General features: G+C 36.2%; 1 protein-coding gene across 2 annotated transcripts in view; it reads left to right on the forward strand.

Moving 5' to 3' along the window:
* LOC147409915 (P-loop containing nucleoside triphosphate hydrolases superfamily protein) overlaps positions 1–21,177 on the forward strand; it is a 53,037-nt gene extending 31,860 nt beyond the window's left edge. For both annotated transcript variants that reach the window (XM_086432081.1, XM_086432082.1), the window contains exons 10-18: positions 211–270; positions 915–997; positions 5,165–5,472; positions 5,548–5,639; positions 5,739–5,868; positions 17,966–18,996; positions 19,603–19,904; positions 20,465–20,632; positions 20,716–21,177. In XM_086432081.1, the coding sequence (XP_086288207.1) occupies positions 211–270; positions 915–997; positions 5,165–5,472; positions 5,548–5,639; positions 5,739–5,868; positions 17,966–18,996; positions 19,603–19,904; positions 20,465–20,632; positions 20,716–20,848 (2,307 nt within the window). In that variant the 3' untranslated portion in view covers positions 20,849–21,177. The remainder of the gene's footprint in view (positions 1–210; positions 271–914; positions 998–5,164; positions 5,473–5,547; positions 5,640–5,738; positions 5,869–17,965; positions 18,997–19,602; positions 19,905–20,464; positions 20,633–20,715) is intronic.
* Positions 21,178–22,445: the final 1,268 nt, after the last annotated feature.

Below are 22,445 nucleotides of genomic sequence, written 5' to 3' on the forward strand. Positions count from 1 at the left end.
TTTAAGAAGTTTTTATTTGATTATATGTTTTATGCCAATAACTTTTCATCAATAAAAGAGTGAAGAACATCACAAAGTCAAGGAATTGTGTAATTTTGCATACTTTTCATTTATATATTTATACAATAAACTTGGCAACAACAACTTATTTTCACTCAATATTTCTGGGTTGTACCAATTGGTTTATCATTGTGTGCTGCTTTTGCACAGAGTGGAAAATCTGCTGCTATCTATGCTTGTGCAAAAGAGCAAGGCTTTCAAGTAATCGAGGTATGATGTTATTTGATAGTATCTAATTCACTTTACATGTTATTACTTATGACCCATCAAATAATAGTTCATATTATATTTTGGAATTTTTTTTCCCAGCAAACATCTCACCGCTTCCAAGTTGCCAAATGAGTTTCACTCCATTTTACTTCATCCACAACACATTTTTTTTCATCCGGTGAATCGGAAAAGAATGAAAAGACATGATTAGTTGGAAGGGGTACATTGTTCTTTGGAAAAATTAGTTCTTTATGGTATAATTCATAAATTGTTCAAGTAATAGTTATGTGATCACAGAGTTAATAGCCAAAGGCAACAAACTCAAAAGTTAGCAAGTTTGAAAAGTCATCAAACTCGATCTCTTTAATAACTACCCTTAGGAATTATATTAATTTTGTAATACTAAGAGGTTGAACCTTCACTAAATTGGTATTGAAAGCAATGTGAGATTCCAATCACTATGCCTAGCAAAGAATAATTAGATTCCTACCACTACTGTAGTGAAGGATCTATATGATATAGAATATAACATTGTGTCTTGATCTTCAACTGTTTGCAGTGAGAAATCCTATTGATATTCTATGTTTACAAACTTTTACCAGATTGAAGTCAAAGATATATAATTTGATACATTGTTTTACTAGGTCAGCGCATCAGATTGGCGAAATGGAGCTCATGTAAGGCAAAAATTTGGAGAAGCAATGGAATCACTAGGGTTAAACAAATGGTTAGTCAAACTTTCACTAAAGAATCACCTTTAAACCTTTCACGTTGCTCTTCTTGAACTAATAGTTGCCTATAACTGTGCCTTTTTTAGCATGCTTTTCTCTCAGAGAGTTTATTTACATGCTTATATTTCCAGCTAGATAGATTTCTCTTTTTATCAGTACCATAAGTTTGGGAAAAACATAATTAATGTTAGCATGTCTAATCAAATTATTTATTTAACATATATGTTTAAGTGCTATTGGATTTTTGCCATAAAAAATGAGAGTAATTATGAAGTCAATGCATAAGGGAGTGAGGGAAGTCTCCTAAGATGAGCAAAACCCTGAACTCCATAGGATCCTAGAGGAGGTTAATATGGGTAAAATTTAGGGTATTTTAGAAATAGCCCCCAGTTTAATTGGTGACATTAGGTTTACTTCGGTTAATATGGGTAAAATTTAGGGTATTTTCAATTTTGTTGTCTACTTCGGTTAGTCTGGAAATGGAAACATTTCGTGGAAATATTTCGATCAGTGTGGAAATGATTGAAATATTGAAGAAATTTTCATTGAACAGGAAATGATAAAATAGGCATTAAAACACACTCACCAAGTCATCAAAATACAATAAACTACCATATGGAGCATGAAATTGAATATCAACAACATTTTGTTACACATACACAAATGTATTGGGAGGCTGACAGTTGAAATAAGAATAATAATGTTGCATTACCTACATACAACTTAATAAGACATTAAAATAAAGAAACTATTAAGTATTGCATTCATGCATTATTATATTTCTCTTATTTTTTGAATAAGTATACGAATAAATTGCTAATGTATCCAACTAATTGAAACATGGTTGATTGTATGCGTACTTAAGTATTGCATTCATGCATTATTATATTTCTCTTATTTTTTGAATAAGTATACGAATAAATTGCTAATGTATCCAACTAATTGAAACATGGTTGATTGTATGCGTACTTAATCATAATTCAGTTATATTAACGGATGAATGTTATATGCAATTTTTTATTAGTAAATACTATGTGTAATTTATAAGTTCTTTTTAAATAAGTTTTTTTAAAAAAGAATACATCTGTCGAAATTTACTATTCATTGAAATATTTCCATCGAAATATTGCATTTTTATACCTAAGATTAGATAATTTCGGTCAAAATTCATTATCATTGAAATATTTCACGAAATGAATAGTGATTTCCACCGAAATATATACAAAAAGAAACTGTCGGTTAAATTTCGTGTCGGAACTTGTGGAAATGGAAATATTTCGGTATATTTTGTGGAAAATGTTGAAATTTAATGCTATGCCCCCTTGCAAAATGCAAGATTAGGTTTACCCTCCTTGATCATAAGTCAACTTTGCTTTTTCTTGATGATTTAACAGTGAAATTTTGATTTTTGTCCAAATGCTCTTCAAATACTTAAATTTATTTTTTTTGATCGATTACTTAATCAAAATTTCACTTTTACATCATCAAGAAAAAGCAACGTTGAGTTACGGTCAAAGGGGGTAAACCTAATATCACCAATTTAATAGGGTGCTGTTTCTAAAATACAAAAAAAAAAAAAAAAAAAAAAAAAAAAACCTAAAATGTATTTTTGAGAGAGAGGAAAAATTAGCCCCTTATTTAAACTTCCTCTATGATTGGGCTATGTCTTTGGAGTGAGGTAATATGATTAGGACATATATGTTTGTGTCTAATCCAGGTATAAGGCCTCAAGAACTGGATTTGAGAAGCTGAAAAAATAGATTCAACATGATGCACATGAATGAATAAATGCATGAGTTTGTTTGTGAGAGATGTGTTCCTCGTATTTTTGGTTCTAGGTTGCCCATCTTGGTTGACTTAGATATGCATTTGAATATTCAAAAGGAGAGACCTAGTAATTTAGAGGAAGCCTAAGTGACTCTCACATCTTTTTGATAAGTTTGTACTTCGGGGCCATCTGGTCCCATTTTTTTAATAAAATTTTAACTTATCAAAAAAAAAGAAAAAAGGAGAGACCTGGTAAATGTTTGAAGAACCATACTGGGCTCCGTTTGTCTTAGACATGGAATATCAGAAAAGGAACATATCCTAACAGTTGAAATATGGTAGCAAAACCTAGGCTGGAATAGTAGGTGCCCCATCTAACCTATGGTTGTTATGTGTGGAAAGGGATCATGAAGGTTCACTCTGAATTCTCTAAGGGCATTCTTTATACGATAGGAGGGGTCATGGTCAGATTTTGGGAGGATGGTTGGTGCTGGGGATTTTGACCCTTAAAAGGATTTTTTGCTACTTTTCCCCTCTTCCAAGTCCATTAACCATCTTCTCTCTTTGTGTGTGTGTGGCTTCCTGATAAGCAAGCGGGTTGGTGGTTACTAGTTAGTTATTATTAGGTTAAGGTAGGTTCGAACCCAAGTCATGCTATGAACCTTCACAGATTTTAACCAAGTTAGCAAGTTGACACCTTCGTTGAATTAGTGACGTGTCTGTTAACCATCTCCTTCATTGCAACAACAGATACCTTTATTGTAACCATTTCTATAAAACTCTTACAGAGAAAAACTTACAAACTTGCATCATAATTCAAGAATATGGGTGATCCATGATAACGGTTGTCACAAACAACACCAGTAAACAAAAAAGAAGAGAAAGAAAAAAGAAAGAGAGCATAAAATCTCCCATGCAAAACTTGGAGTACATCATCTGAAATTGATGACAAGCAAGAGCCTTTATACAAATATCACATAACTGGTCTTCTGACTTGCATGAGGATTAGAAATCTTCTTACTACATCTCCAATGAAGTGATAGTCTACTTCATGTGCTTCGTCCTTTCATGAAAGATTGGATTGCTGGGCCATATAAGTAATGGTTTGATTATCACATAGCATCTTCATTGGCCTATCAAAACAGTAAGTCACATCCAGGGGTGGAGCTACAGAACTTTGAGACACCCCTATATTTTCAACTAATTACATGCCCCATTTGTCCCCACTCCCTCACCTCTCTCCCCATTTGCCCCCACACCCTCACCTCCCTCCAACTTTTGCTCCCCCCCCCCCCCCCCCCCCCACCTCTTTCAATTATTTGTTGATGGCATTGGCTCTTGACCGGGCCTTCTCATATACTAATTGGAAATGACCTAAATATCATTTTCTTCAACTTCTGACCAAAAACCTCTGAATTTCCCTAAAACCATTCATCTTCAAGTTCTTCAACTATACAACTAACCATAGTTTGCCCCCACTACAAGAAAATCCTGGCTTCGCTCCTGGTCACATCTACACACAAGCAATGTGCACCATAGCCTTAGATTCCTCCTCAATATTTTCTCTAGCAGCCATATTTTTATTTTTATTTTTCACTCTTGCAGGTTATTAAATTATGTCTAACAAATGTACAATTGCTTTTTAGTAGGCCTTCAATCAGATGAAGTGCGTGCCCAGTTTGTGTTGGAATAGCTAATGATATAATGATGATTATTCAGTCTATAGATGAGATCTCAGCATAAAGTACTCTTTGAGTATCTCAAAATTTGATGTACAACGTCCCAATTTGGCAGATGAGTGCAGGCATTGACTTACCAATGCATTGTATAAAAGAATTTATATGATGTATATCTTTCTTGCAGTTGATAAAGTTTCTATAGGCTACACACAGACCCACAGATTACTAATATTCAAAAGGGACAAATTGTATAAAAGCTGTAAGCACTACACGAGTGAATTACATCTAGCTAATAAAAGAATTTATCAGGAAAATGCTGAAATACCCTTAATATTTTAGTGTTCCAAGATAAGGTGACAATACATTCCTCTATGCGTACACATCCATTTTCTTTTAAGAGCATTGATTTTCTGCTATTAGCTGTTTCCTAGTTTAGATTTTGTGTTTATTGTCTTGGTAATTCCGACATCAGGTTTACATCTCATGGAAAATCTTCTTGCATTGAACGGTTTTTAACCCAAAAAAAAAAAAAAAAATCTTGTTGAATTGGCTGCAGATGATGCCTGTTCTAAGGAGTCATGGGTTGTTGGAATTTGCTTCTTGTTTCAGATCTAATCATTGTGTATGTGACCAAAATGAATTAGGAATATCTTAGAAATCAAAGCAATATTTTGCTCATCTCTTCTGTGCTAATACTTTCAAATTCCATTTTTCTAGGTCATTGGAGGTTCCTGGGGTTTCACGGAGGAAGCATATCATGGAATGTCCCTCGGCCCAAGACATTGATGATGATGAGGTAGTCGAACTGATTTCAGAAACATGCAAGGAAGAGACAAACATTGTACAGCAAGGGTCTGACACTGTTGTTGAGATGGAAAAGATAAGTTCTTGCAGACGAGGTTTAGATAGGACTCTGATTCTCTTTGAGGACATCGATACTGTTTTTGATGCAGATCGTGGTTTTATTGCTACTATACAACAAATTGCTGAAACAGCAAAGCGTCCCATGATACTCACGAGCAATAGTAAGCCAATTGTATCAATCAGTGTAGAATTTCTCTTATTTGGTTGACATTATTCATCATTGTTATAATTTCTAGGTATGGATCCTGCCCTACCAGATCAGTTGGATAGGTTAGAGGTGTGTTTCACTGTTCCATCGCTTGGGGAGCTTCTCTCCCATGCATGCATGGTATGAATTTCCAATGCATTTTCTTTTTTTTGCTTCATTTTCATGCAGTTTTAAAGCTCTATCCATTTGAATTCATTTCTGTTAATTGCATTGTTGTAGATTTGTGCTGCAGAAGCAGCTGACATTCAGCCCCATTTAATCGAGCGATTTATTGAAAGTTGTCAAGGAGATATCCGAAAAACCATTATGCTCCTCCAGTTCTGGTGCCAGGGTAAAAGAAATCATAAAGGTTAGTGATCTGGTATACATGTACTAGTTTACCTTTGAAAGACTGGATCCTTATTTTTGAAACAGGTTTTGTTAACATGTGCCCTAAGGGCACACATTCAGATGGTTTAAATACACCTCCAAACGTTATTTCCCTACCAAAAATGCCCTCAAATTTTTTTCCTAAACCCAAAAATACCCTCAAATACTTATTTCCCAGGTGCATTTAATGAATCTTAACATGTGCCGGTAAGGCACATGTTAACGAAACCCTTTTGGAAATTCACATGCTTGAAATGCAGTTTTTAATTTCTATTGTCAGTGAAACCACTTAGATTAGCCTCTGCTTTTCTCTATCATATTAATATATCATTTGCTTTGAGCCTTTGACAACCACAATATTTTTGTGGAATGAGATATATTACATTGATTGCTTCTTTAATTTCTCTTTGGAAATGCGTAACAGGCTTGGAAATTCTTTTATGAATGGAGCTTCTCTGGGTCATCCAGTAAAAACCCAGCATCTTATGCTCTGGAAACTTACAATAAGATTTAGTCACTGTACATATCTACATGGTTCAAAATTTTCAGCTTTCTGAGACGAAACACCCATGAAACCCGGAATATTCGAAAATTTCAGTCATTTCTCTCTGTATATATTGTAACTTTTGAGAAGAAGAAATAATTATTCTGCTTGAAAAAAATAATGAACTAATACATAGATCTATAGCAAAATAGTAGTACCAGTTCTAGAACTAATTTTGCTATAAAAAAGAACAACTAATTACAGCAAAAAAGGAAGAAATTACCTAACTAAGATTTAAAATTTGAAATACTAATTTCAAAAAATAAACATCCTAACTACTTCATAAAATTTTGACACCCACCCTCAAGTTGGTGCATAGATATCAATAATGCCCAACTTGCTAACAAGAAGTTCAAAGTTAGGTCTGAACAATCCTTTAGTAAGGATATCGACTATTTGTTGCATTGTTGGAACAAACGGCATACAAATAGCTCTACTGTCAATCTTCTCCTTTATAAAGTGCCTATCAATCTCCACATGCTTTGTATGATCATGTTACACTGGATTTTGTGCAATACTGATGGTGGCCTTGTTGTCGCAATATAGTTTCATTGGCATGTTCATTGGTAACTTCAACTCTTTTAGTACCCTCTTTAGCCATAACATCTCACAAACCCCATGAGCCATAACACAAAATTCAGCGTCAGCACTGTTTCTTGCAACCACGTTTTGTTTTTTACTCCTCCGCATGACTAAATTACCCCATACATATGTGCAGTACCCTGACGTAGATCTCCTGTCAGTAATTGAACCTGCCCAATCTGCATCAGTATAGGCGTCAATGCTTTGCTGTGTAATCTTCTGAAAGAGTAAGCCTTTACCTGGTGTACCTTTCAAATATCTCAAGATTCGATAAACTGCTTCAAGATGTTTCTCATAGGATGAGTGCATAAATTGACTTACTAGACTCATAGAAAATGCAATATCTGGCTGTGTATGTGATAAGTAAATCAGTTTCCCTAGCAATTTCTGAAATCGAGATGTATCTACAGGATCACCTTCTTTGTTATCTTCAAGTTTCTGATTGGGATCAATTGGGGTGTCTGCTGGTCTACAATCACTCATTCCGGTCTCCTTAAGTAGATCAAAAACACTTCTGTTGTGAAACAACAATTCCTTTCCTTGACCAAGCTAGCTCCATCCCGAGAAAGTATCGTAAAGACCCAAATCCTTGATCTCGAACTCTGATACAATAGACTTCTTTAATCGGTTCATCTCAAGCAAATCATCCCCAGTGAGGATTATGTTATTTACATAAACGATTAACACAGCTATCTTTCCATCTTGCGAGTGTCTTACAAACATGGTGTGATCAGCCTGTTCATGAGTGTACCTCGACTTTTAACAAACTGAGAAAACCTCTCAAACCAGGCCTTTGGTAACTGTTTTAACCCATATAAGGATATCTTCAGTCTGCACACCTTCAAACTAAATTTCCTATCAAAGCCTGGTGGTGCATCCATATATACCTCTTCCTCCAAGTCTCCATTAAGGAAAGCATTTTTCACATCTAATTGCTGCAGGGGCCAATCAAGATTTGCTGCAAGTGACAGGAGAACTCTCACAGTATTTAACTTTGCTACAGGTGCAAAGGTTTTTAGGTAGTCAATGCCATAGGTCTGAGTAAATCCCTTAGCAACCAACCTAGTTTTATACCTTTCAAGTGATCCATCTGACCTGTATTTAACTGTGAACACCCATTTACACCCCACAATTGTCTTTCCTCTAGGCAAGTCTACCATCTCCCATGTCTGATTTTTCTAAAGAGCCTTCATCTCCTCAAAAACAGCCTTCTTTCACTCTGGAACCTTTAGAGCATCCTGCACATTTTTAGGAATCTCCATACAAGACATTTGTGAGGTAAAAGCACGGAAATTTTGTGAGAGATTTTCATATGGCACATAGTTGGACCATGGATGTTTGGTACATGACCTTACACCTTTTCGGATAGCAATAGGAATATTGGAATCAATGGACTCACTAGACTCAAACCTAGGATTAGTACCTAAGGTAGATGGGACTGATTGTGCAAGCTCAAAGAAAGCATTACCTGGAGGATTTGTGGACTCATGGCGATGTGGGAGATCAACGGACTCTTCTCCTTGAGTTGTATTCGAGTAAACAATATCAAAGGGTATTATCCCTGTTTTCTTGGTACTTGTTTTCTCCATGTTTGATTAATTAGATTCATAACTTTCATGTGATGGCATTAAAGATGGGTCTGTGTTTTCATTATTTAAAAGAACCTAATTCACAAAAATCTGGTACAATAATGTTTGGGTTCTCAACTTCAGCTAAGGGTACAGGAGACTAGTCAACTTCGGCTATGGGTGCAAGGGAATGATCAATCGACACATCTTCGAGTTGGAAATATACATCCGAATCTTCATTTTTTCTCCCCCCTTGAAGATGGTATTAAAAAAAGAAATTTTGTTCAAAAAAAGTTACATCCATAGTGACAAACAATTTTTTAGTAACCGGGTCAAAACATTTGTATCCCTTTTGATTAGAGGCATATCCAACAAAAACACATTTTCTAGTTCGGGGTTCAAGTTTTCCTCGGTTATGATCATGAATGTGATAAAAAACAGTGCACCTAAATATCTTTAGAGGCAAATTTGATGAGAGCCTATTATTAGGATAAAACCTATGGAAAAAATCCAACGGAGTTTCAAAGTTTAAAACCTTACTAGGCATTCGGTTTATAAGATAGGTTGCAGTGAGAATGGCCTCGCCCCAAAGATATTTAGGTACCTTAGTTATGAAAAGCAATGCCCGAGCTACTTCTAATAGGTATTTGTTTTTCCTTTCAGCGACTCCGTGTTGTTAAGTAGTATCATTGCAAGAGCTTTAATGAACAATCCCTGTTTCTAAGAAAAAATTCCCCAAAACTTTATTAAAGTACTATTTGCCATTATCACTCCTAAATATTTGAATTGTTTCATGAAATTGATTTTGCACCATGGTGTAAAAAATTTTAAAAACCACTTCTACATCAGATTTTTCCCTTATTAAATAAACCCAAGTTAATCGTGTATGATCATCAATAAATGTGACAAACCATCTTTTTCCAGAATTTTTAGACACCCGATAAGGTCCCTAAATATCACTATGGATAATTGTAAATGGTTTAGACGTTTTGTAAGATTGAGGAGAAAAAGAATTACAACGGTGTTTAGCAAGTTGACAAATCTCACATTCAAAAAAAGATGGGACTTTTATTTCTGAAAAGAGTCGGAAAAAAATATTTTAAATATTGAAAACTTGGATGACCTAATCTATAATGCCATAACATTATTTCATTATCTCTGGAATTAGAAACATAATTAAAACAAGTACTAATGTTTTAGTCTACTCGAGTTGGGTCCATCTTAAAAAAAGTAGAATCCAGCACACTCCCTAGCACTGCCGATCGTTCTCCCCGAACTCAAATCCTGAAACTCACAAAATGATGGAAAAAAATTAACACGACATTTGTGATCAAGGGTGATTTTACTAATAGACAATAAATTACAAGAAAGGTTTGGAACATGAAGAACACTATGAAGAATTAAGGAAGAAGAGAGTTGAACAGATCCGTTTCCAGCTATGGCAGAAAGGGAACCATCTGCAATTTTGACCTTTTTATTGCCTGCACAAAGACCTATAAGAGGAAAAAAGTTTTGAACAACCAGTCATGTGATCGGTCGCTCTAGAATCGATGATCCAAGGATTTACAGAATTTGGGAAGACACTATGGAAGGTTGAAATAAAAGAGTTACCTTTCTAAGCTAAAGAACAATAAGGAGTTACAGATGATTTTGGAGATTGAAATAGTTTGTATAGGTGCTCTAATTGCTCCTTTGTGAATGGGACCATTTCCGAATTGACTTGATGCTCTTGAGAATACTCAGTTGCAGCTTGGAATGCACGTCCTTCTCCACTATTCTTCTTCTTTCAGTTTAGTGGTTTACCGTGAATTTCTACAGTGTTCGCACCACGGCTTTTTCCTTTTGTCACCTTCGGAATCCAATCCTCTTGACACGAGAGCTGAACCCTCTAGTTCATTGTTTGAACTCGGCTCTGGATTTCGCAGCATTATCCTTCGTCGGGACTCCTCACGGCGAACTTCAAAAAACACCTCACGGATTGAGGGCGAAGGTTTCCGGCCAAGAATTCTCCTCTGACCTCATCCAAACCGTGATTTAGACCAGCAAGTAACATATACACATGATCATTTTCTTCCCTCTTTTTGTAACGAGCACAATTATTGGGATTTTCCCAATTATCATCGTAACACTTATCCAATTCCTACCATAAAGTGACCATTTCGTTGTAATAAATGGTAATTTCACGATCACCTTGCTTTGACTGCCAGAGTCATGTCTTCAAATTGAAAATCTGTGATGAATTCTCCAAATCAGAATAACAATCTCCACGGCCTCCCAAACTTCTTTGGCTTTCGGTAAGAACAAGTAGGGCTTCCTAATTGCTGGCTCCATCGAATTGATGAGCCATGCAATGACAAGAGAATTTTCAGATCGTCATTTTTTCATGTATGGGTTAGTCGTTGCAGGTTGTGTTACTTCGCCTGTCAGATGTCCCAATTTACCCCTTCCATCGATCGCCAATTTCACAGATTGCGCCCATTCGAGATAATTTTTCCCATCGAGTTTGTGAACTGTGAGTTGCAAGTTAGAAATCTGGGAGAGAGATTCGCCAAATGACGTTGATGTTGTCGATTGGGTGATCTCGGAGGAATCTGTTGAGACAGTAGGGTTTTTCGCTGCACCGGTCATTGTTGTCTTCGCCATGGAAAATCAGATCTAGAGCACAAGGCTCCAATACCATGTAACTTTTGAGAAGAAGAAATAATTATTCTGCTTGAAAAAAATAATGAACTAATGCATAGATTTATAGCAAAATAATAGTACCAGTTCTGGAACTAATTTTGCTATAAAGAAGGAACAACTAATTACAGCAAAAAAGGAGGAAACTGTCTAACTAAGATTTAAAATTTGAAATACTAATTTCAAAAAATAAACATCCTAACTACTTCCTAAAATTTCGACATATATATATATATATATATAATATATATAGATATATATATATATAATATATATATATATATATATATATATATATATATATGGGAAATGTTCAGCAACAAACATTTTGACAAACATTTTGGCAAAACATTTTTCAAAATATGGGTTAGAGGTTTTGGAATGGGCTGATTTTTGGTGAGGATGATCTCTACGGTGAGGAGATCATCATCACCACCAAAAATCAGCCCATTCCAAAACTTCTAACCCATCAAAAATGGTTTACAAAAATGGACGGTCCACGATTTTTCAACTTGTAAACATGGGGCTAGAACTTTTGGAATGAGCTGATTTTTGGTGAGGATGATCTCCTCACCGTAGAGATCATCCTCACAAAAAATCAGCCCATTCCAAAACCTCTAACCCATGCTTTGAAAAATGTTTTGCCAAAATGTTTGTTGCTGAACGGGACCCTATATATATATATATAGATAGATAGGTAGATAGATAGATAGATACCAAAAAACCAACTCGAAATGAGATTTAAACCATGCATGTCCTATGCATTTTATAGATTTGGTACCCTTTTTACATTTCGAGGGAGCTGTTAATGGTGCAAATAATTTCTGATAATGAGGAATAGCACAGGTTACAGACATTGCTAGTTGTTTTGTTCATATGGCATGAGTAATCTTATTGTGCTGAGTTAGAAGGTCACACTCTTCATGCAGAGTCTTCCTTAAAAAATTATGCTCATAAAGCATCTACCTGTTGTATTAAACCTATCATATATATGCATCCAACTATCTGATCATATATATCTAATCATATAACTTCAATGTATACAAGTGTATGTTGTAGACCAATTCTCATTTAAACAGTCTACATCCACATTTGTTCTCTTAAAGACTATATTCTCGACATTCCAGAATTCTGCTTTCTGCAGTAGCTGTTATCCTCTACTACAATAGACAACAAAATAGCGTGAGCTTGGAAACTTAGTAACCAATCAAATATGATTGAGTTAAGATCAATAAAAACATTCATGATTTGAATTATACATGAAGTAAGTAAATCAAATTCATGAAATAAACCTTTTGGAAATAATTATAATTTTTGAAGCTCATGCTAATTCAACTATAAATAAACTTGACTCCAGAAAAAGATAAGAACAGTTTTGACATTAAACATAACCGGTAATTTGGGATTTGAAGCTCAACGGAATCTGCTGTCAGAAATCATCCGTCATCCATCATCACAGATACCCAAAAATTGATTATACAACTGATTTGTCCTTTTATCACACTATTAAACTGTCACAGAAGGGGTACAACAGATCCAAAATGCACAAAAACAGTGGGCTTTAGAAGCTTAGCTGACATGAATTCGGCATTGTTAGCAAAGTGATTGTAGCGGTTTGGCATGCTTGATTTTGGTTGGGAAAGTGATGAAATTAGAGGAGGTACAGGGTGGGGGGGGGGGTGTGGAAGGGTATTCTAAAAGACTTCCTTTATTTAGAAAGAAGGTGAAGTTTAAGATGAGAAGGGGAAATAGGGTTCGCTTTTGGGAGGATAGATGGTGTGGGGGGGTTGCTTTAAAGGAGTCATTCCCAGATTTACATGCTATATTGAATAAAAAGGGTAGAACAATTAGCTCCTTCTTCTTAGGGGTGGTGTGGATAGAGCGTGGGATTTTGGTTTCAGACGGAATTTTAATGATTGGGAACTTAGTAGTGTGGGAAGGCTTTTCAAGATTTTGGAGGCAATTACGTTTGACTCAGAGGTGGAGGATCGAAGGATTTGGGAAGGAACAAAAGATGGGGTTTTCTCGGTGAGTTCAATGTATGGAGCAAATCTTACGGTTTCAACCCCTTTCATTCTAGCATCTTTCATCTAGGGAGCTAACATTCCTTCCAAGGTTTCAATGTTTGTTTGGCTAGCGACATTGGGGAAACTCACCACTTTGGATCAAATAATAAGAAGAGGTTTCCAAACTCTGAATTGTTGCTTTGTTTGCTACTGAAATGGGGAGACTGCAGATCACCTTCTCATGCATTGTCCTATTTAGCGTCATGTTAGAAGAATTTTAGAAGAGAAAAGTCAAGTCTCATAATGAGAGCTTGACATATATTTATAATCAATAATAAGAGAATAGACATAAATGCCCTTACACAGAAATAAAGCAAAATAAATAAATATTAATCAAATTAGAACTAACTATTATAATATTTCCAATACTCTCCCTCAAGCTTTGGCAAATATATCAACTAGACCCAGCTTGGCAAGGTGAGAGTTAGTGACAGAAGGTCCAACAGATTTTGTAAGCATATCGGCCAGTTGATCTAAAGAAGAAACAAAGACTGGATATGTTTGAGAGAGTGCTGACTACAAAGAGGAGACAGTCTCATGATACATGAACATAGTGTAGATGCGTTGCTCCATGGAATTAAATAACCACCCAAGAATGGTGCAATTATCAATTTCTCATTGTTCAAATTTCGGATCAGTGAGGGGTGGCTTAGGAATAACGCCTGACAACCAACCAGACTTGCCTCTACTACCTAAATAAAGTCGCACAGACCGGGACCAGGACTGAAAGTTACGACCATCGAGTGGAGCATTAGTTATACGTTGGACTGAGAAATTTGCCCCAAGAGTCGTGGTAGAATCCTTAGTCGCTTGAGTCATTGCTCGTTATGAGCAAGAAGGAACTTTGGATTAAAGGGAGATCTCCCGTATTAGTACTGTCGAAGATCAGATAACCACAACTGATTGCCGTCGAAGCCCCGTTGCTGTTGAAGGTCAAAGAAAAATATTTCTTGTTGTTGCTGTCGAATAAAGTCACCAAATAATGTCTTCTTGTTGCTGTCGAAACCCTATCTGTTGTCGTAAGTCACTAAAAACTTCTTCGTACAGCCCTAGAGCTGCTGTAGACCTGATCGCAGGACAGTGAAGAGCTTATAGGCTGATCGAAGGACTTCTCAAAGCCTGTAGGTCTGATCGCAGGGCTCCAACCTTTGTTTGAAGGTGTCGCAAGGTTTTTAAGAACCTGTAGGTATGATCGTAGGGTGTGGTTAGGGCATAAAAACAAATCACAGGTGTGTTTAGGACAGGAAAACCAGATCTGATCTGATCTGATCGCAGGGCTTCTCAAATCCTGAAGGTATGATCACAGGTCTCCAACCTCTGTCTGAAGGTGTCGCAAGGGTGTTTAGGACCTGTAGGTATGATCGTAGGGTGTGTATAGGGCAGAAAAACCGATCGCAGGTTGTCTAGGGCATAAAAAACCAGATCGCAAGCTTGTTTAGGTCATAAAACTGATCAAAAAACTAGTGAGGGACCTGTAGGTATGATCAAGATTCACCAAAAAAAAATCTGTTGCTGTCACAAGGCAGATTGTTACTGTAGGGCTGATCGGAGTTTACCCAAAAAATATCACAGCGCAAAAAGCTCTATTGCAGCATGTGAAGAGCTAAAAAAAAAAAATCTTTATCGCAACATGCGATTAAGAAAAAAATAAATAAAAAAAGAGCCCCCGAAGGGGAGGAACTTTCGATGAGGTTACTGCTAGGTGAACGCGGTTAGTGTAGTGAGATTAATGGGAGAAAAAAAATTTTGAAGGGGGAAACGAAGATGGCTTTGATACCAAGAAGAATTTTAGAAGAGAAAAGTCAAGTCTCATAATGAGAGCTTGGCATATATTTATAATCAATAATAAGAGAATAGACATAAATGCCCTTACACAGAAATAAAGCAAAATAAATAAATATTAATCAAACTAGAACTAACTATTCTAATATTTCCAATAATGTTTGGTATCACTTCCTTGGCCTTTTTGGTATAGTGGGCTGCTTTCCAAGGACCATCAAGGGGCTTTTTAGTTCTTGGTTGAACTAGGGTTTTCTCCTTCAGAACGTCGAAGCGGATCTTGTGGAAACTCCTTTTGCTATCTCTTGGGGGTTGTGGAAGGAGAGAAATTCATGCATTTTCGAAGGAAAAGTATTACAGTCAGAGGAACTCATGTTATTTATCTTGGGCTGCTTGCCTTTTTTTGGGGGGGGGGAAAGGGCTTCAAGGAATTTAAGGGCATCTTTTTTGAAGACTTCATTATAAAATGGGAGAATATTTGTATTTTGGAGGCAGACTAGTGGGTCTTTCTTTTTGTTTTTCCTCTTTTGGTAAGTTCTTGTAAATAGGGATCTTGTCGTTCCATGTTTCCTTTCAATAGAATTTTAACTCATAAAAAAACATGCATCAAAGGTAAACATGTGTTCCAGGTAGGGCTGGCAAGGGATCAGTTCAGTACTGGATCAGTGCCAGACCGCTAGCGATCCGAAATCATTACATTATTATCCATATCTGATTGGATCGAATCAACAAATCTTTGAACCAAATCCGATCTGCTAATCTTTTCAACCGATTTCGATCCGATCCGTCAAATCAATGAATATTATTAAAGATCCAAAGGTTTGATTAAATTTGAAAAAAAAAAAAAAAAAAAAACTTAATGGAATCCCAATTTCATCAACCAAGAAGAAGAATAAAGAGGAGATGAATATTCTCAAAGATCCAATTAAAAAGAAAAAAAGAGGAAAACAAACCCTAATTGAATCCCCAAATTCACCAACCAAGAAGAACAACAACCAAGATGAAAGATGCCTATCCTCAGAGATCCACAAATTAGTTTTAAAGTCCCCAATTTCACCAACCAAGAAGAAGGAAGAACAAATAAGAGTAATAGCAGAGAGAAGTAATCAACAGAAGTGGTTGATGGCAACAACCCTAGATCTGGATTTGGTTGAGAAGATTAGTTGATCAAGATCTGACCTTACTTGAAGTCAATGGACATGGTTGAAGCCAGCATACCTGAATAGGAGTTGTCATTAATGGAGTCTTCCTCTTCTTTAGATTTACTTTGAGCCACCATTAATGAAGTCTTCCACTTCATATTTACTTCGATACACCATTAATGGAGCCTGAAGTGAGAAGAAACCCCAACAAAAAGATGGGAGAGAGAGAGAGAGTACCTTAAGAGGATTTGTGGGTGAGGTTGAGGACGATGGTTTTGGGGGGGAAAAATGTTAACAAAAAAATTATTAATGAAAGAGAAAACAAAAGACAAGAGAAAAGTGGTAACCAATTAATTATATTATTCTTTATGTTTTAACTGTTGGATTAAAACAAATCTGATGAAAGGGTTGCTTATATATTTTAATCAGAAATCGGATCGGGTTTTTATCAGATTGGATTGAGGCAAACCCGAAACCGAGAAAGATAACCAGACCTCACAAAATCAATCCAAATCCGATCCGAAAAACCAAATTACATATCCAAATCCGATTTTTTTAGATCAGATCGAACCAGGTATCATATAAAAACCGGATCATTGCCAGCCCTAGTTCTCGGTCATGGTTACAAAAAAAATTGATTTTAAAATTGACACCCCTGTTTCAAATCTCATCCAAATCATCTGAAACCACATCCAATAGATATCTATTATAAAGATGACCTATCCATATCGTTTGCCTTAAAAAAACCTACAAAATATTAGAGATCATAAAAAAACTCCAAATTGGCTCATTTTCCTAAAATTCACTAAATAGATTTAAAACCATCAAGTCTTTCTCAAAAAATCTTAAAGAAAGCATGATGACATGCTCTCTTTCTGATGCTCTCCTTCGTGAATAAAAAACCACTTATGTATCGTGCAGTGCTGACATCATACTCATTGTATTAGTATATATAGAACACAATTACAAGTATGCCCTTACATGAGACTTAAATGACTAGAACAAGACATAAGAGCTCAATGAACAAACTGCTCATAGGCCATTGTATGGCTATCATTAAGAATATGAAGTCTCAAGTGCATTGACCTCTATAGTGGCACAACCCTACAATTTATTCCATGTGTTGGGATATATTTTAGAAACTTCCGTACTTGCAAGGCATACCAGTATGGAAAGTTTGTAATAAGATAACCTGATATAAATTAATTTATAGCTGATGAAACAAAGAGTTTGAATAGATTAAAATTTACCTTGATAAAGTTTTCGGTTGTGTCTAAAACTTGGTTGTGACACAATGCCTAACATTGCAAAGTCATATAAAATATGGTGTCCTTGTTACATAATGTATTGCTGTTGTAATTCGGACTTGTTTATGATTGAGCTGCTTGTTGATGGTATCTCTTTATGCTAATTGATTTGCTTTTGAACACAGTATTTGGTTGCAATCATGGTTTGATATCTCGGTTTGATTGAATGTTTTGGTTAATGAGAAAACCGATATGGTATCTGCTGATACATTTGATACAAATTGATACATTTCGATACATTCAATGTTTCGTAGCGATCTTGGCCGATACCGATATGTGTCGACCTATACATTCCAATATTTTAAACCAAGGTTGCAATTATGATTCCCCAGTGTATTGAGTTACTTGTTCTACTAAGTTATTATTTCTTCAAGAAAGAAAGATTTTTAATATCCTTTTCAACGTTCCAGACAGGAAACATCAGTTTGCACATGGTCCACAGCAAGTCGATCTTGATGCTGAGCATTGGGTACTTCCAAAGGTTACTCCTTGGGGATTTCCCTGTCAATTAGCAGAACTAGTGCACAAAGAGATCACCGGGACATTGTCTTCTGTGAAAGAAAATGACTTATTGGAGGTAGTGATGGAAGAAGAGCTCAGCTCTGGGGAAACACACGATGCCTTGGAGATAGATATTGAGGCTAAAAAAGAAACCATGCTAAGCAGGAACTGTTCCATTCATGATGACAATGAATTTTCTGCTCAGTTTGATATTACTGCTCAATTCTCCAATTCATCAAGCCCCCCAATTGCATTCACTCGGCGAACCATCAGACAAAGACCATGTACAGTATTGTCTTCCCATTCTGGAGACAAATTCTGCAATGACAAGATACCAGAGAATTCAGATATTTTGTGCAAGGACCCTTGCAATGAATGTTCCAAAATATCGGAACAAAATCCGTATAAATGTTCTGAAACAGAAGGTGAGCAACACATATGTGACACATACAAATCAGTGTCATGTGTGCCTGAATCATCTTTTGTTCTTGAAACTGAAATCAATGATGAAGCAGAATTGCTGTCCACTGCTGATATTAACAATCTTGATAAAGATGTACAAGAGTTAGATAAAAATTCAGATGCCATATTGGGAAGTTCATGTGATGTAGATGCAGAATTGACTCATAGAGATGAGGAAGTTGGGGATTCTCAGATTGAACATGCAGAAACCGTAATCAGAGATTACCAAGGAATGGATGAGTGTAGCCGTGCTGATTTTAAAATGGGTTATGTTGCTGTGGAGAATTGCAAGGGTCCATTGTTAGCTGGTTCAGTGCAGGAAACATGGAGAAAACTGCGAGGCTGTCATGCGGATCTAAAATTGCATGTCACCTCAGAACAAAAAGATGCTTCTAAGATTGTAAAACTTTTGTCAGGAATGACTGATCTGATCTCTGTAGCTGACCTGATGCTTGGTTGCTGCCAACCTCTTATCAGTGTAAGAGATTTTGAACTCATGAATACCAGATTATATATAGATATAACATAATCTTACTCTGTGTTTTTACTCCCGCTTGTAGGGCCGAATATGGTAACATTTTTGATGATCCAATCATAATTGTATTGTTCTCTACATGATTATCATTGTTGTAAATAATAAGCCCATTCTAATGTTACTGAGTATTAAAAAAATTACAAAAAAAAGCAAAGAAAAACTGCCTTAATGTTTTAAATGAACAATTCATAATCTTTAAATTCTAGTAAACTTTTAACAAGGTTTAATATGTCGGAGTGGATCGAAATTTTGTGAGGAAGGTCTTCTGGATTCTCCAAAATTTTATCCATATGGGTCCCACAAGCAGGAGTACAAATAGGGAGTAAGAACAGATATATATGAATAACAAGAACACTTTCCTGACTTAGGAAAAAAAAGGCCTTACTAAGGCCCATTCACCGAAAACCTTGAGATTTTGTTATGAATCTCAAGGTTTTGTTTTGACGGTGGATGAGCCTTAGTAAGGCCTTTTTACCTTACTAAGTTAGTAAGACTAGTTGGACTCTATGAATAACATAAGCACTAAAATGATGCTAAACCCATTTGCAGGACACTTTGGAACTGTCTATGGTGCCTTCTGTGGAACCAGATGCATTCTGTTGGTACCACAAACAACTGGAAATGTCTTCAACAGCCGTGCAACATGGTTTCTGCTTTTTTGCAAAGGAATGTGCTTCAACAGGTTCAAGTTCTGGGTTCAGAAATAAGGTGGATTTAGCCTGGGAGATTCTGTCCTCCACGTCTAATACAACAGCACTTGGGAATCTCGTCACACAGGATATGAGCAAAAGTCAGAATTCCTATACAGAAAGTTTGGATAGGCCACCAAGAAATGTCATTTCATTGAAAAGGTACAAGCATTTTTTAGTTGATGACCTTGGTAATAGGGCTGTCAATGGATTGGATCAGACCTGAAATCTGATCCGTTCCGGATACTTTGGGTTTGGACCGATGTTTTGGATTCCAGTAAGGATCAGACCCGATATCTTATTGGATCGGATCTGGATGAACCATGCCCCGATCCGATAATATGTCAGAAAGTATAAAAATTATATTATATATTTATTGAGATATATGAAAGTTTATTTAGATTTTGTATATAGAATCAGGTTTGGCCTGATCCGAACCCAATCTGATTGTTAATGGATTGGATCTGGATCCAATTAGAGAAGAACCCGATCCTATACTTATCAGATCAGTCCCGGATCTGATCTGATCCTTATTGGATCAGTATGATCCATTGAAAGCCCTACTTGGTAGTCATGTAAGATGTGTGTGGGGGTGTGGGTATAGATGTACATTTGTTTGGTTGTTTGGACTTGCAATGCTAGCATGTTATTGTATGTCAGTTTGTGTTGAATCTCACATTTTTTTAGTGCTAATTTTTGCGACTTTTGTGTTTCCAATACAGAGAAGTAGAACATCTTTATAATACAATTCAGAACATAGTTCCTTCAAAAGTGTGCTTGGCATTGAAAGGTGGTGCATTCCATGAGTATGTTTCTTCTCTCAGTCTGATTTCTAGGATAGAAGCTTCGCGTCTATTAAAGAACATTGATAACACAAAGCAGCCACGCAGGTGAACATCTGTTAAATATCCTTACATTCCACAAAAGCTTTCAAATAACTTAAACTATTTAGCCTTGCGGTGGTCTTTTTCAGGAAGGCACGGGCTGCTCGCCACTACTTGAGTAGTGGGCCACTGATGTTGTCTCCCAAAGATGTGTCATTATTGGCTCAACATAATTGCTATGGAAAGTTACCATCTGAATCAATGATGGCAAGTGACAGATAGCACCAAATTTTGGAAACTCTGAAGAGAAGAAACAGAGGTATCAAAGCTGGTGCCTTCAATCCCAATAAGGGATATGCACTCGGATCCTCTTCTCAAAGCTTCGAGAGAAAACTACATTAGTATTGACCTATTTAAGGTGAAATTTTATTCTTCATTCTTCTTAGAAGTGTTGGCCTTTATTTAAGTGTAATCAGAAAGCCTTCCTTCTTCTGCTTTTTTTGTTTTTGTTTTTGATAAGCAGGAAAACCTTCACTTATTCTTTCTGAAGTGTTTGTGTTCTATAATTTAGCTTTGAATTCACCAATTATAAGAAATGGTTGTTAAATCTATGCTCTCTGAAGTTGTATTTGGTTTCTGGAAAAGCTGTTCTCTCCATAATACGAATTGAGTGACTATTTGGAATGCAGAACAACACAAGACGAGCTGCTCGATATACAAATGACACAAGAATGATTAGTGCCTAATGATGTTGGACTTTTTATGTCCAACACCATCAGAAGACAACCTTGAGATTTGGCTCACAATTTGTTGTGAACTCTTTTGTTGTTTTCGTCTCTGTTCACCTCAGGGGGATCTTGCCGATTGCATTTGCTCAAGTGTCACAAAAAAAATTACAACTTAAGCTTATAATGGGTTGTAGGTGTCATCTAGCTCATTAGTTGATGAAGTCTTTCGGTGAGGATACCATTGACCTGTCTTCAATTCCTGCAAGCACCGAGTTACTGATCTCATTAAAAACAGGCTTACTTGAGAGCAACACCAAAAATTCCGAGGGCGGAAAAGAAGGGCGATTTATAGTAAAAAGCTTTGGTGATTTGTTGTGAGTTTTTTTTAAAGGTGAGAAGACCTATCAAAGGGGAACTTTTAGAAAAATCTCTATTCTCTCCATTAGGAGTTTGAGAGTGGTTCTACATTTCATGTGTGTAGGTTATTTCCCTTTTTCTTTGGTTTTTTTTTCTTTTCTCGTGTCATTCCTTGCTTTGGGAATGGCAAAATCTTCGAGGGGTTTCCCATGGGACTTCGGGGAGAAATGCTGCGTCATTATGATACCACATGAAGTTGTTGGTGGGGAGATTGTAAGATGGGAAAACACTTTGATTGATTGTGTTTTAGGGAAAGAGGCTTTATTTCTTTGGCTTGAAATTGGTAGTGCAAAAGATGTGGAAGATAAAAGAGTACTTGGATGGAAATTGGCTTCTTCCTAAACATTGTCTTAGTATCCAAAACGCTAGTTTAATCTAAAGTCATCTTGTGGTATGAAGATCAAGGTCAAAAGTTAGAGCTTGTGCACATGAAGAATTTTTGAGACTATTCGATTTTATGAATTAAGATGACAAGTGAGACTTATAAACCCAATTGACCATAATAGGTGATTAGAAAAATTAATGTTGAAAGTTTTAAAAGAAAACATTCAGTTTCAAACATACACCAAATCGATTGACTGATCCTATCCGATCAATCGAAGTGACCTAAAAACTGATCGATTGGTCGTAACAGTTTTACCCATCGATTTTTCTTCTATAAAAATGATTTTTGACTTAAAAAAATTCTCAGATAAGTAAAAGAAGAAATTTGATTATTTTTGTTCTCTAAGCTA

This window comes from Akebia trifoliata, chromosome 2 (genome assembly GCF_017979445.1).
Source record: "Akebia trifoliata isolate Shusen 1 chromosome 2, ASM1797944v1, whole genome shotgun sequence".
NCBI lineage: Eukaryota > Viridiplantae > Streptophyta > Magnoliopsida > Ranunculales > Lardizabalaceae > Akebia > Akebia trifoliata.